The sequence below is a fragment of the Bombus huntii genome, chromosome 5, assembly GCF_024542735.1.
Source record: "Bombus huntii isolate Logan2020A chromosome 5, iyBomHunt1.1, whole genome shotgun sequence".
NCBI classification, from domain to species: Eukaryota; Metazoa; Arthropoda; class Insecta; order Hymenoptera; family Apidae; genus Bombus; species Bombus huntii.
Genome location: NC_066242.1, coordinates 17,953,990 through 17,967,754, shown reverse-complemented (window position 1 = coordinate 17,967,754; position 13,765 = coordinate 17,953,990). Strand labels below are relative to the sequence as shown.

Sequence of the window (13,765 nt, the reverse complement as noted above, 5' to 3'; positions counted from 1 at the left end):
AGACTCTTCCAATAATCTTTTTCCCTTTTTCGTCGAAAGAGATCGCGTATTGATATACGATCTGAAATATTTTTGTCATTTAGCGACTCTTGCGTGTGTCTGAACGAACGGTCGAGCAAACGGTAAGAGGTAAAGAACGCTTTGTGGTACCGAGAAATATCTTTAGCAGCTAACGAAAAGAGAAAAGAAGAGGAAGAAAAAGGAAAAAAGGGCAAAAAAAAGGGAAATTTTTTTTTTTTTTTTTTTTTTTATTTGTTTGTTGAAATTACAATCAATTCTCGCGTTGAGAATTTTCAGTAATTTTTCTGGCGTGGCGCAGTGACATGGCTGTTTATTTACAATAAGTTAATACTTATTATAGATAGTTATAATTTATGATCTATAAGTATTATAAGTAAGTGCATATGCTTGATTTGGATAATTAAATGAATCTAACGTTTAGGTCTAGCGGGTAGTGCCTCTTCAGCCTGCGAATCTGGTCCGTCGTATCGAGTAGTCCAGTGATTAGGGGGTTTCGGTGTTTGTTGATTCTTTTGCTGTATCTGTTGCTGTATTTTGCTATTTCCTCTTTGACGGTGGGTATCTTGAGGTCGCGGTGTATTGTTTCATTGGTTACATACCAAGGTGCGTCAATTAGGGATCTTAGCGTTTTCGATTGAAAGCGTTGGAGTATTTCGATGTTGGAGTTACTTGCTGTTCCCCATAGTTGGATTCCGTAGGTCCAGACAGGTTTTATTACGGTCTTGTAGAGGGTAATTTTATTCTGTAAGTTTAGTTTGGAGCGTCGGCCCGTGAGCCAGTAGAGTTTTTTTAGTTTGTCATTTAGTTGCTTCCTTTTATCTGAGATGTGTGTCTTCCACGTTAGTCTCCTGTCCAGGGTCATGCCCAGGTATCGGACTGTGTCCCTGCTAGGAACTGTTGCATTGTTGATGGTGACCTGGGGGCAGGTTTGTTTTCGGAGCGTGAAGGTTACATGTGAGGATTTCTTTTCGTTGACTTTGAATCCCCATTTGTGAAACCACTTTTCCATGGAGTCGAGACTTCGCTGGAGAGTGGATGAGGCTATTACCGGGTCTGCGTGGGAAGCTAATAGCGCTGTGTCGTCTGCAAATGTCGCTATTGTTATATCGTCTGATATAGGTAGGTCGGCAGTGTAGATGGAGTACAGTAGGGGACCGAGGACACTACCTTGGGGTATGCCGGCTTCTATTGGGAATGTTGCGGAAGTGGCGTCTAGGTATTTAACCATGAATTGTCTATTGGTTAGGTATGATTTTAGGATGGAGAAGTAGGGGTGGGGTAGGATCTTTTTAAGTTTGTATAGTAGCCCTTCATGCCATACTTTATCGAATGCCTGTTGGATGTCTAGGAAAACCGCTGAGCAATATTCTTTCTTTTCAAGTGTTTGGCTGATCGTATGAGTTAAGCGGTGGATTTGCTCTACTGTAGAATGATGTTTTCGGAAGCCGAATTGGTGATCTGGGAGTGTTTTCAAGTTCTCTAGGATTGGAAGGAGTCGGTTCGTGAGCATCTTCTCGAATAGTTTGGACAGGGTAGGTAAAAGACTGATTGGGCGATAGGAGCAGGTTTCGTGTATCGGTTTACCGGGTTTAGGGATGAGGGTAATCAATGAGATTTTCCAAGCCTTAGGATAGTGTTCCAGGCGAAGGATAGCATTAAAAATCGATGTGATGAGTGCTATCCCTTTTGTGGGAAGTTCCTTGATTGCTCTATTGCCTATTAGGTCGTGTCCTGCTGCTTTCTTGGGGTTTAGGCGACTGATTGTTTCTATAGTCTCAGCAGAGGAGAAGGGTTCGATAGGAGGGGACATTTGGAAGGGGGTGTGTAGGTATTCAGTAACGTCCGCGGCGGCTTGGGGGGAATGGGGTTTGAATACTTTTGTCAAGTGTTTTGCAAACAGGTCGGCTTTTTCGATAGGGCTTCGCGCCCATCCACCTTGCGGGCGGCGGATAGGTGGGATTATTTGTGGGGGGCGTGTGAGTTTCTTGGAGGCCTTCCATAGTGAGTAGTTGGTGTCGGCTGTGGGCGATAAGCTGGCGAGGTATTTATGGAAGCAGTCGTTGTTATATTTTGTTAAGGTTCTGGTTAGCTTTCTAGTTGCGTTGTTAAGTTTTCGTTTGTCCTCCGGTGTTCTGTGGGTCTGCCATACTCTTCTTAGTCTGCGTTTTTCTGCTATTTTTTTTAATATGAATTGTGGATATTCTTGTTTGCTGTTGGTTGGCTTTGTCGGTGTGGAGAGGCGGATTGCGTTTATTATGCTCGTGTTTAAGTATTCCGTGGCTGCTTCGATTTCTTCCTTTGTTTTTAGTGGGGTGAAGGCTGAGGTTGAGTGTGTAAAGACTTCTCTGAAGAGCTGCCAGTTGGTGTGTTGGTTGTGAATGGAGCCATTAGGTGTACTCTCGATGATTGTTGAACTGACTGTTGCTATCACGGGAGAATGATCAGAGGAGAGATCTGCCGAGGAGTTGATCTGGACGTGTCTTGATGGGATATTTTTAGTTATGAAGAAGTCGAGGAGGTCGGGTATTTTGTTGGTGTCAGTGGGCCAGTATGTGGGTTCGTATGTGGTGAGGTAGTTGAGGTTGTTGTTTATTATGCTGTTTAAGAGGTTTTTGCCTCTTGCTGTAACCAGTCTGCTGCCCCATTGGATGTGCTTGGCGTTATAGTCTCCTCCAACTATGAATCTGTTGCCCAGGGTGTCCAGGAAGTTATCAAAGTCTTCTTTGGCGATGGAGTGTCTGGGAGGGCAGTATACTGCTGAGGTGGTGATTGAGCCATGACAGTCTTCTATTGCTACGTTTGTTGCTTGGAGGTAGTCTTTCTGGAATGGTGGGAGTTCGTAGTGCTTAATACTTGCTTTGATTATTATTCCGGTGCCACCGTGGGCCTTTCCGCTGGGGTGTTGAGTATGGTAGAATTTGTAACCATTTATTTTCAGGTAGCTCTTGTCGGTGAAGTGGGTTTCCGATACGAGCATTACGTCGATTTGCTGGTGTTTTAAGAAGAGTTCTAGTTCACGTTTGTGTTGCGCTAGACCGTTGGCGTTCCAGAGAGCTATGCGCCTTGGTTTTATTTTGAGTCGGGGCGTGCTAATTTTTCCACGATGAGTGTTAGTAGCGATAGCAAGTGATTTATTTGCTCCGATTGTTTCTCTATTAGCTTTTCGAGCCTTGAGGAGTTGTCTGCGTTTGGTGGGTTGGGGACACTGTTTTGGGGAAGGTTCCTTTGGCTGTTCGGGTTATTTTGGATGCCTTGTAATGCTTGGGCATAGGAGGTTGAGGTGGAGATGAAATTGGTAGGACTGGGTGTTTGGTTGGTTGAGGGGGTTGGGGTAGTCGAGAATTTCGGCGGGCTGGTTGTTTGGTTGGATACCTCTTTTGCTCTGAGCTTAGGGTACCTGTTCGTGTATAGTGTTTTATATGCTGGGCAGCCTTTGTAGTTGGCAGGGTGGTCACCTTGGCAGTGGATGCATTTCGCTGGGGTTTCCGGTGATTTGGCGCACTGGTCAGTGGAGTGAGAGCCTGCGCATTTAACGCAGCGGAAAGTATGGTTGCAGTATTTCTGCGTATGACCGTACCTTTGGCACCTTTTGCACTGCACTATTTCTTTTTTCACGAGCGGTGGCTCGATCTTTACTATCGCGTTCATTAGGCGACTGACGCTGTATATTTCCTTATTATTCGGTTTTTGCTTAATGTCTAGGAAGAATAAGGATAACGGATCTTTCGAGACTCTATGCCTTATGTTACTTACGTTGATGACTTCGTGGCCGAGTTTTGAGAGTTCGTATTTTAGTTCGTCTATGTCTGCTGAGTGGTGTATGTTTCGTAGGACCACCCGGAAAGGCCTTTCCTGTTTGAGTTGGTAGGTGTGGAAGTTGGCGTTCAGGGTCCTGAGTGTCTTGGTGAGTTTTCTGTAAGCTTCTGGGTTCGTCGGTAGTATTTTCACCTTGTTGTTGCTTATCTTAAGGTTATATTCCTCCTTGCTGATGTCTCTCTCTAGGGACTTGGTCATTGTCTGTATGTCAATGACGTCGTCTACAAATATTGGTGGGGGAGGGGGGATTCTCTGTGAAAGTTGGTTTGGTGGCGGTTCTACGATTTCCATGGCGTCGTTTGAGGATTCCAGTACGGCGAACCTGTTGTGTGTGTTTATTTGCGTTGCTGGTTCAATTTTCCTTTTTTTTGTTGTATTAGCGTCGTTAGTGCGGAGAGTTCTGCTGCACTTCTGCCACGGGGGGGGTAGCACGGGGTAGCTGCGAGTCTGCTCCGGAGAGCCTGGTCGCGGTTGCTGGGCCATCATCGAGCTAGTTAATTCGGAATGAACAACTAGTCGTGAGGCTGAGAGGCTAGTATTCGGGTTGGGGTTAGGTGCGTGGGATTTTCTTCTCCCTAGAGGGTAAGGGACACTTAGCTGCGTTCTCTTTCGACAGTTGGGCGACACGTGTTGTTTTCGAACTACGCTGGGCACTAGAGACACGTCTGCACGCTTCGGCACTCCACAGCGAACTGAAAAAAAAAAAAAAAAGGGAAATAACGGAATTCCCTTTACACCAAGGGTATATAGCCACTGACTCAGCTGGGCTTTCACGTTCTCGACGTAATGAAACGGGACCCCTGATGTCATTTGGCCTGGCTTTCCACCAGCGTCAGGGAGCTTTTCTAAGACGACCAACACGGGAAGAAGGTTGTACACGTGGAGAAACGCACGTAGTGTGCCGGCACTTTTCGAATTAACCAGCCGGCTCGTCTTAGCTAAAACTCCGCGTTCGTGAGAAGCTTTAGAGACGAAGACAGAAACGGAGATATGGAAGGCTGGCCAGGAAGAACGAGCAAGAAGAAAGGGTGTGAGTAGTTGGACAAGATAAGGGAGAGAGAGAGAGAGAGAGAAGCTTGTCGGTAGTTGTAGCCACAATTCTAGGAGCAGAGCGTGACAAACTCGCCCGGAAACGTATGAAACTCGGCCCGAAACTCCCCTTGTCCCTCGTCGACCACTTTATCCCGTCATTCCCGCCGCTCTTTGCGAAAGCGTATAGGCATCCAGCTGTTGCCTGTCCATCGTTGCGAAATCCTGTAAAAAGTTTCTTCGCGTTGCGCTCTTGTTTCTCTGTTTGCCCGAGATCCAAGGTGTTCGTCCGTTGCTATTCGTTTCGTGGCTAAAAGTTTCTCCAGTAATTTTCGGTTAATCGCGGAGTGCGTTTCGTTAAAGAGCGATTGGCCGAATCGTTCGGATTTATGGGTTGTTCTTACGAGGGAGAATCGGTCCAATTTACCAAAGAATGGTTATTTGAATGATTAGTAACATTTGTGCCAAATTATATCCACCCTTTTTGATTTTAGAATGTTTTGCATGCTCCTATGCATATATATTTGTAGTAAAAATTCCCGAAAGAGGATAAAATTCTCATCTTTGAGAAAGAAATGCCAGGCAAGCGTATGCTTTAACTCGATATTACCGTTAAAAAAGGAAGGGTGTAACAAAAGGGTAGGAAGGGCGTTGTATTGACCTTCGTGAGACAGCGTTAATTTCGTACACGTAGAGAGAATTAATCGTATACAAGGTAAGGGCCAACGAAAAGGCTCTCTATTTCGCAATATCCTTTCTCGGGAGCAAGTAATGCGATCAACAACGGAGCCTCTTTTGCCGAAGGAAATATCGAGATGGCGGCACGGGACGCAGCCAGCGGATATTGGCGCGATGATAGGCCAGATTGAGAGGAACTTTGTTATCTGGATTACTTAGGGGAAAAACATGACGTTGTTCCCTGATCAACGTCGTGGCATCTGTATGTATATATGTATTTATGTATATGTACGTACCAGCTAGCTAGCTGGAATCTACGATCGCTCGAAATTTAAGGATAAACGAGGAAACTTTTTTCTTCCTTTTTCCTTTCCTTCGACCCTTCCTCATTACGCAACTCCGCGTACTTTCGAATCTCATCTCATATCGGCTAATACGATTTTTTCGTATATCGTGTTTACGTCCTGCCGTGGTTTCTTAACAAATCTCCCTTACATCGTTGAAAAAATATAAAATATAGCTGTTCGATGGAACCTTTGAATCCTTCCATAACAGGCGTATACAGTTGTGTAATTTGAGTATCGTTATAAAACACGATATCTTTATCTTACGAAAACAAAGACTAAACCAACTAAAACGAGATCGACGCTTGACCAAAATCCCGAATATTTCGAAGAATATCCAGATCTTTTAAAATTTGAATCATACTTGATCGTATTTGACAGTGTCGTTGTACGGAAAAGATTACTCGGTGATATTCGACTGTATCTCGACAATATCATCGATCGGAGAATTCCCTTCGAATATCGGAATGAAAAGTACTGTTCGAAAATTTCTCACGTAAGAATTTAAATACTGTGATAAATCTCGGCCATCGCTGATTTCTTCTTACTACCGTTCTCCTGAGTTCGCTATGGTAATTTCGGGGAACAAGATGAAAAATAGTATCGTCGCGTAACGGATCGCATTTAACGCAGCCGTGGGACTAATGTCCCAGATTTTCTTCGACGTCCGGTCATTTTTCTCTACTACTGAAAAATTAAACCGAAACGCGCACCCTCCTCGCCGACTTTTCGATTCCAATCGAACAACGTGCATTCTTTTCGCGATTTTTATGCAGGCTCATCAATTTATCTAGACGTCGCGTCGCGCCGCTGGTTTCCACTCTTCGAAGCTCAAACGATCCAACTTTTACGATATTCTAAAGATTTAATCTCATTAATGCCTAGATGCTTCGAGTTTCTCAACGAGTATAATTTAATTAATTTTATTATTTTGACTGGACGTGCCCCTCTTGATTGTTCGTAGTCGAAACGAGTAAATACTTTTCACGCGAATGTAATAACATATCATACGACAAAAGAGCAAAATTGAATTCATATATTTGTATAATCGTATCTTATATCTTGTTGATTAGAAAGAATTGTAGAAAAAAATGACATATAAAATACTGAAACTCGGAAAGTTACTTTAGTTAAAAGCTGATCGAAGTAACAAGAATGATCACACCTAAGCGATACATGTTTCATGATTAAACGGCCTTTGTTCAAATTAATTCGATTGCTTTATTACGCCGTTATATCTTTTACGCGTTTATCCGTGTTTTTCAAAATTATTTCTCGATGCGAGAAAACGCAATTACGTTTCCCGGCATCGAATAATTGTAAAATGATAACGCCTTTAGTTATTCTTATTTCGCGCGAAAACGATCAGCTGCGATTATAAATTATGTCAAAGCGATTGATTCTAATCTGAAAAATGATAGAAACACGCCATAGTTACAGACATATCGTACGTGCTACGTCTCTCAACTTACAATATCCATCGATTAACCTAATTCCATTCGAATGCCCGATACTTCCACTTTGCGATGCAAATACGATTTATACGATTGTTACAGTAGTTAACAGGATTAACACTTTTATGAGCATCAACGAACAGAGAAACGCGTACACGGCGAACCAAATACACGTATATACGTAGAGAGAGAGAGAGAGAAAGAGGAAGAAATTTTGGCAAGCTATATCGGTGTGAAACAAGCGTGTTTAAACGTAGCCACGAGGCTAATGTCGTAGCTAGTTCCCTCGACGAAATTAAGGGAAATCGCGCGCCGCTTGCCGTCATACGACACCGTTGCACAGGAAAATCGATATGCAAATCTACGCGCAAATCCTAGTAATCTTGGCCACCCGGCCTTGCAGCCCTTGCAGCGCTCCTCTGTGCTTTCCTGCGTCTCTCCCATTTCCTCTCTACCACACTCCGCCTCTTCCTCCTCCTTCTCCTCCCCCTTGCCCTTCATCCGCTTCTTCTTCTCCTTCTAGCTCTTCCTCTTCTTCTTTCTCGTATCTTTATTCTCTTTCGCTTCTTCGTTTCGTCGCTCCGAACGCCTCTTCTAGAAACGTTCGATGTGCCAGTTACTCTCTATCATCCTGTCTATGACGCTTTTGCTCTTTCAACGACAACCGATCTTCCGCTTTCGGCGTGTGACTCCACCCTCGCGAGACGTGAAGCGCATCAGAGGCGAAGGGAAGACGGGTGAGAGGTTATAAAGCGGGGTTAGCCCGGAGTCTGAAGGATCGTGTTCGTCGGCCACCTACGACGACAAGGCTTTATCGAGGTGAAAAAGGTTGCTCGACGTCGACCTTCTGCAACCATGAAGCGCGCATCCCCTACCATCCCTCCTGCTGCCTTTATCTCTCTCTGCCTTTCTTCGTTTTTCTACATTTCTCACTTGTTTGTCGTCTTACCGCTCCGTCTACTTTCTTTCCTCTCGTTTTTTAAGGCTGTTGGGAGGGTATGTTTGGTCGGGATCCTTTTTGACGCTTTCAGGAAGATTTCCAGAGAAAAATATTTGATTTCGTTTGTCTTTTTGGGACGATCGCGGGGTTGTAAGAATCGAGTTTACAAAGTTTTCCGACTTGCAAATATTTTCACTCGTATTTTTTATATTCATACTTTAGTTTCTTCCCTTCAAGCTTTTATGTCTATATCTATCATCTTGCTTGGCCCGTGCAAACAAATCCGCTAACACAACCTAAATTAGAAATTAACTATCGCTGCTCTAGTTTTCAACCACAAATCCCGCCTTTCGATCGTTCGATTCGCTATTCTTCTTTGACGAAACTAACGCGAAATTTGACACGGACATAATTTCGTTCAAATTAATTTCGCCGTTGAGAGTTGCGAATTTTAGCGTATGAAAAATCTTATACCCCGTTACTTTACCGATAGTGACGCATTTCAAAGGTTGACATAGAAAATGTCACGCGTGAAATCTTTTTTCTTCGATTTTTTATTCTACTCGATTCAAAAACGTTCACGGCGCTCCTAACAAATGCAAATGCAATGAGACTTTCGACGTGTATCCCTCGAGCATATGTTTCCGTTGCGGTAACAATTTGTTCGAGAGGGGCCGCGACCGTTCGCACGTTCGAGCTTGGGTGTAGGAGCGGAGAAAAGAACAGGCAGCAGTTGTTTTCTCGCTCGCGAAAGGTCAGACCAACGGAAAGGAAGACAATCAATCTTGATCCCAATTATCGCGTCGTTCAGCGACTGTAATTGAGTCGACCCCATCTCGCACTCTGTCTTCTTTCTCCGCCGCTCCCTCAGTGACGCCAGAAAGTCGAAACTGTTAGAAGGTTCGAGTTACTTGACCATTCTCCTCCGAGTGGAATATTTTTTGCTCGTGGTACACCTGCCCGCTTTGGATCGATGATTTATGTACGAACGAATGCCAGCTGAGGTGTCGGTAACCTTCGATTTAGACCGTCCGGTTGATTTTCCATCCCCTCGATTTCACCTTCTTACCCTTGCCTCATACTCTTGTTTCCGTAACCAGCAATTTGCTCGTGAATGTAGCGAGATCTACTTTAATCACCATCTTCTGTTACGCCATGCAACGGATGCGTAATAATAATATACTCGCGTATTTATATTATCCAAAGTTTGTTCCATTTGCTGGTAATTTTACTAATTCTCTGTAATCGGTATTTTAATCTAGTTACATGGTAACGTACCGTTTTTGATTAAAAGGTTAAACTAACAATTACTATAAATAAAGCGTTCGGTACCGGTAAACATTTTGTATTTCTCGTTGTAAAGATTGATTTTAGAATTTACGTGGTATTTACATACTCTCGACGAGTACTGTAAATTCGCAAAGCGTTAAATCTCTTTATTGTGACGCCGTATTTATACATACATATATCTTCTCCTCCCCTAAATATCATTAAAGTTTCGTTAAAATTAGGAGGGAAGGAACATTTCGCATGGTTCCCCGGAGAATGCTGTTTCTTATCAGTAGACCCTTTAAATCAACTTTAATACTACGCTCGCCAGTTAGCACCGTCTAAAATATACGCTCGCTTTAAATTCCAAGGAAACTACCGTTATTTGCATCCCGATGATAATGCGCTCCTCTGTTTATTATTAAGTTCAACCGACGCCATGTTAGAGTCTGGCAGGAGCTTCAGCGCAGCAATCGAAGATTACGTTCTTCGCGATTGCGTTCCCCGCTGCGAAGAGGAATCTTTTACGAGAAAGCGCAGGAGATCGTCCCGAAATTAATCGAGGCTTTGGAATAACGCGTGTATCGCGTGATATTTCAGAAAAGTTTGACAAGTGTCATTACCCGAGTGGAACGCGACATTTGCGTCGCAGTTGCGTATCATTTTCGAGCGTTCGAATCGATTTACGTTTATTATTGCGCTATAATCGGAAAGTAGCAGGTTATCTGTTATAGAATCTACATAGTTTCTCACACTCCAGTATAATACTTCCTATAAAACCTAATATAATGCCTTTTTCCGTGAAATACTGTTGCAAGTAATTGATCTGTCAAACTAAATATCGAAATAGATGTTGGACTAATCGCAAGAATCTAATGGAATCTATGAACTATCGATTTGCGCAATGTGATAAATTATACGAAAAGTAGCACGTGTAGATAGACTATGGTGATTGATGGAAGGCCAAACGAACAAAATACAAATCTACTTTCGTTGTTGGAAATCAAATTTTTCTGGCTCTCTGTTGCAATCGTAAAATCGCTGAAACATCGCAAATGAGCTAGACAACGTTCCACAACGTAGAAAAGAGTTCCGCTTCGACGTTTATGAAAAAACTCGCGGCTAGTTCGAGTTAGTGTTAGCGGCGATAGTTTTCACGCTCGACATTCGTTTATATCGCAGCGAAGGTGGAAGGGACGAAAGGAGGTAAGTGCAAAGATGAAAATCGTGGTAAAGTGGAAAAGTACCTGTACGTATAGTAAAGAAGGTAATAAGCAGAAGAAAAAGAAACACAGAGAAAAAGATAAAGAAAAGAGTGAAGCGATAAATTGAGTGGAGAGCGAAGTGGTACTAAATACGGAAGGGAAAGCAAGAAGATAGAAGAGAAAAGTTAGAAAGGTTGATAGAAGATAGAAACAGCTATATGTAAAAGCAGAGAGAAGACAAGGTAGAGAGAGAAGGAGATGAGGGGCAATTGCGTTCTCAGTGGGTCGAAAGTTTCTCGCTGGCTGGTACACATTATTCCTCGAAACTCCTCGAATGTGCTTAATTAGGCGATATTTGAGGAGGCATCCCTTCACAGACGAGCCCACCCTCTGAGGTCGGTTTCACGCTTGCAAGCTGCTATTATGGAAAGCCACTGGATTTCCGTAAGAAAGCACGGCTGCCTACCGGCTGCTGTTGCCTCACCTTCGCCATCCTAGACGTCTTACCTGAACTAATATTGTTAGGGTCTAATTAGTACCATCGTGACACCGCCTGACCTTGTTCTTGACTCTCTCTCTCTCTCTCTTTCTTCCTCGATCCTCTATCTCCGATCTTCTTCGTATCTTCCGTCCTCTCCGCTCCTTCCTTTCCTATAATCTTCCTTTCTCCCTTCTGCCTGTAACTCTGCAGGGTGTCGTTAAAAAATGATGTCAAGATGCCTGCACGGCAAGATCGATAATCTTAGCCGATCTAATTTGACAAAATTACTTTCAATTCAATAATATTATCAGTGACGATAGTCACTACTTGTCGATATCGTCACTTGCAATTAAAAATTGTCGTCATAAAAAGCTTCTAATGCGTGTTTCACGCAAACCAACGAACGAGTTAGGACAAAGCGAAGAAAAATCGACAGGATGCATTTTCAACGAGTGTACATTCATTTGACGCAAACGCGTCTTGGCACTTGTTTCACGATGCGATGAATAGGGATTACGTCCTATCGACCTGCTTATCCATCTCTGACTTCCATGCAAACTTCCGTGTCATGGTTGTCGAGATGTAACCTGGCTTAAAAGTAGCTTATTCGAACCCGTCGTGTCGAATGAAACGCTATTGTAAGATAGTAAATCGATGTTAATTTCGTTGCCTTCGTTGTTGTTAAAGAACCATGAACACCGTTTTGATTCCAATATTTCGAATTTCCAACGAGAACTGCATTTTTCTGAATCGTTAATGGGAACTTTTTGAATCATATTGCTCTCTCCTTTTCTTTCTTTTTTTTTTTTTCTATTATGCCACTTACTCCCACAGCAGTGCAACGATGCGCAGAAGCCTGAAATCACGTTAAAGCTCGCTACGGCACCCAAGTTACGAGAGGGCGGAAAATCTAGAGAGAGGAAGGCAGAGCTTTCGATATTAGCTGCATTATAAACCACTTGTACGTGAGCGTGTTTCACTTACGGGCAAATTGCAGATAGGCTGTGTGCGCACGTAAGATTACCGCGCGATTACATTGCGACGCGTGTAATGGTGTCGCGTTATCGCACGCGTGGACCTTTCGTGGGAATATTGTTCACCGTGGAGATGGGTCTGTAATTAAAATTGCGTTTAATCGTGCACCTCTGCCACTTGTACAAGCTCGAGTCCTTATGTGCTCGAAGAGGAATTTCCTGCGTTAACGTTTCTTGTTAATTCTATGCTATCCTTGAATCTTATCTACTTTTATCGATGATAACATTTTATCCGCGCCAAAGGCGACAATAATCCAATATATCTATTAGATACATATAGAAAGGAATCCCGTTCGTTTGATTTGATAATCTCTGTACTTATACGAACGAAACGTAGCTAATATATGCGTGAAAGGCAATCTACGTCCGTAGACACGATGTCCAGAGTGGATCGTAATATATTGGGTTTTATTTCTGTTTCAGGGCCGATGTAATCGCGAAAAGCCGCCATGCAAATATTTCCATCCACCGCAGCACCTGAAGGACCAGCTTTTGATTAACGGGCGTAATCATTTAGCTTTGAAGAATGCGCTGATGCAGCAGATGGGTCTTACACCGGCCCAACCATTAGTGCCTGGTCAGGTACCAGCAGTGGTATGTCCGAACTTTAACACATTCGTTGCACCACGTCTTCTGCTGTTCACACATCCACACATTTTTCTTTTTACCACGATCGAGAGATCTTGAGTTTTGTCTGTGTTAGTCGACGACTACCACTAGATTACCTTTTTGGTAGGTAACGCCATGTAAATGATTAACGATAAGGTGTACCGCTGCCAGTTTCTTATCAAAAATTATATTTCTGCTATGATAATTAAAGATTCTTTGACTCGCTGAATACTCGACCAAATCATTTCTTTGACAGATTTTATAGTTGTTAATGTCTCGATAAGATATACATTTTAAAAATTAGCATATTCATATTTTACAAAATTTAGACTTTATCGAAGAATATCTTGTTTCGTGTGCTTCGATATCTAAGTTAGACTTGGACGATATGAATCGATTTAAGCTCTTGAAGAATATCACACCTAGTCGTTCTTATTTGCCGACGTTCTTTATATTTGCGGGCATTGCACCGAAAGATAAAACCTCAGAGAGTAAATTTTAGCACGCCGCATGTTTTTGGTCAGTGTCACCCCCTATTCCTTTAATTTATCCATGATTCTCGATAGACAGTCAATATTTGTTGAAAAATCAAATAGCTAAATAGAGAAAAGACCGTAGTTACAATTATTAGTTCTCCTAGATTGCCGTCGGATACCACGACATTATAAATTATAAAAGCAAACGATTATTTTGTTGGTTCGTCAAAGTATTTCTTTTTCTCTTTTTTTTTTTTTAAATCATAATACATACCATTTGGCGAATCCACAAAATCTACTGCAATTATTGAAAAAAGAAAGAAATTATAGCGATAAATATGTAAATTACGAAAGATGATCAGTCGTTTAATCCCTTGCCTGTAACGATGTTTTCGTGTTTGCTGGGTAA

The 13,765-nt window shown here is 42.7% G+C and overlaps 1 protein-coding gene across 12 annotated transcripts in view; it reads left to right on the top strand.

Annotated features, from left to right (window-relative positions):
- The window catches only part of LOC126865549 (probable serine/threonine-protein kinase yakA), a 398,082-nt gene that overhangs the window by 342,613 nt on the left and 41,704 nt on the right, over positions 1-13,765 (top strand). For all 12 annotated transcript variants that reach the window (XM_050618195.1, XM_050618189.1, XM_050618193.1 and 9 more), the window contains one exon: positions 12,695-12,865. In XM_050618195.1, coding sequence (XP_050474152.1) covers positions 12,806-12,865 — 60 coding nt within the window. In that variant the 5' untranslated portion in view covers positions 12,695-12,805. The remainder of the gene's footprint in view (positions 1-12,694; positions 12,866-13,765) is intronic.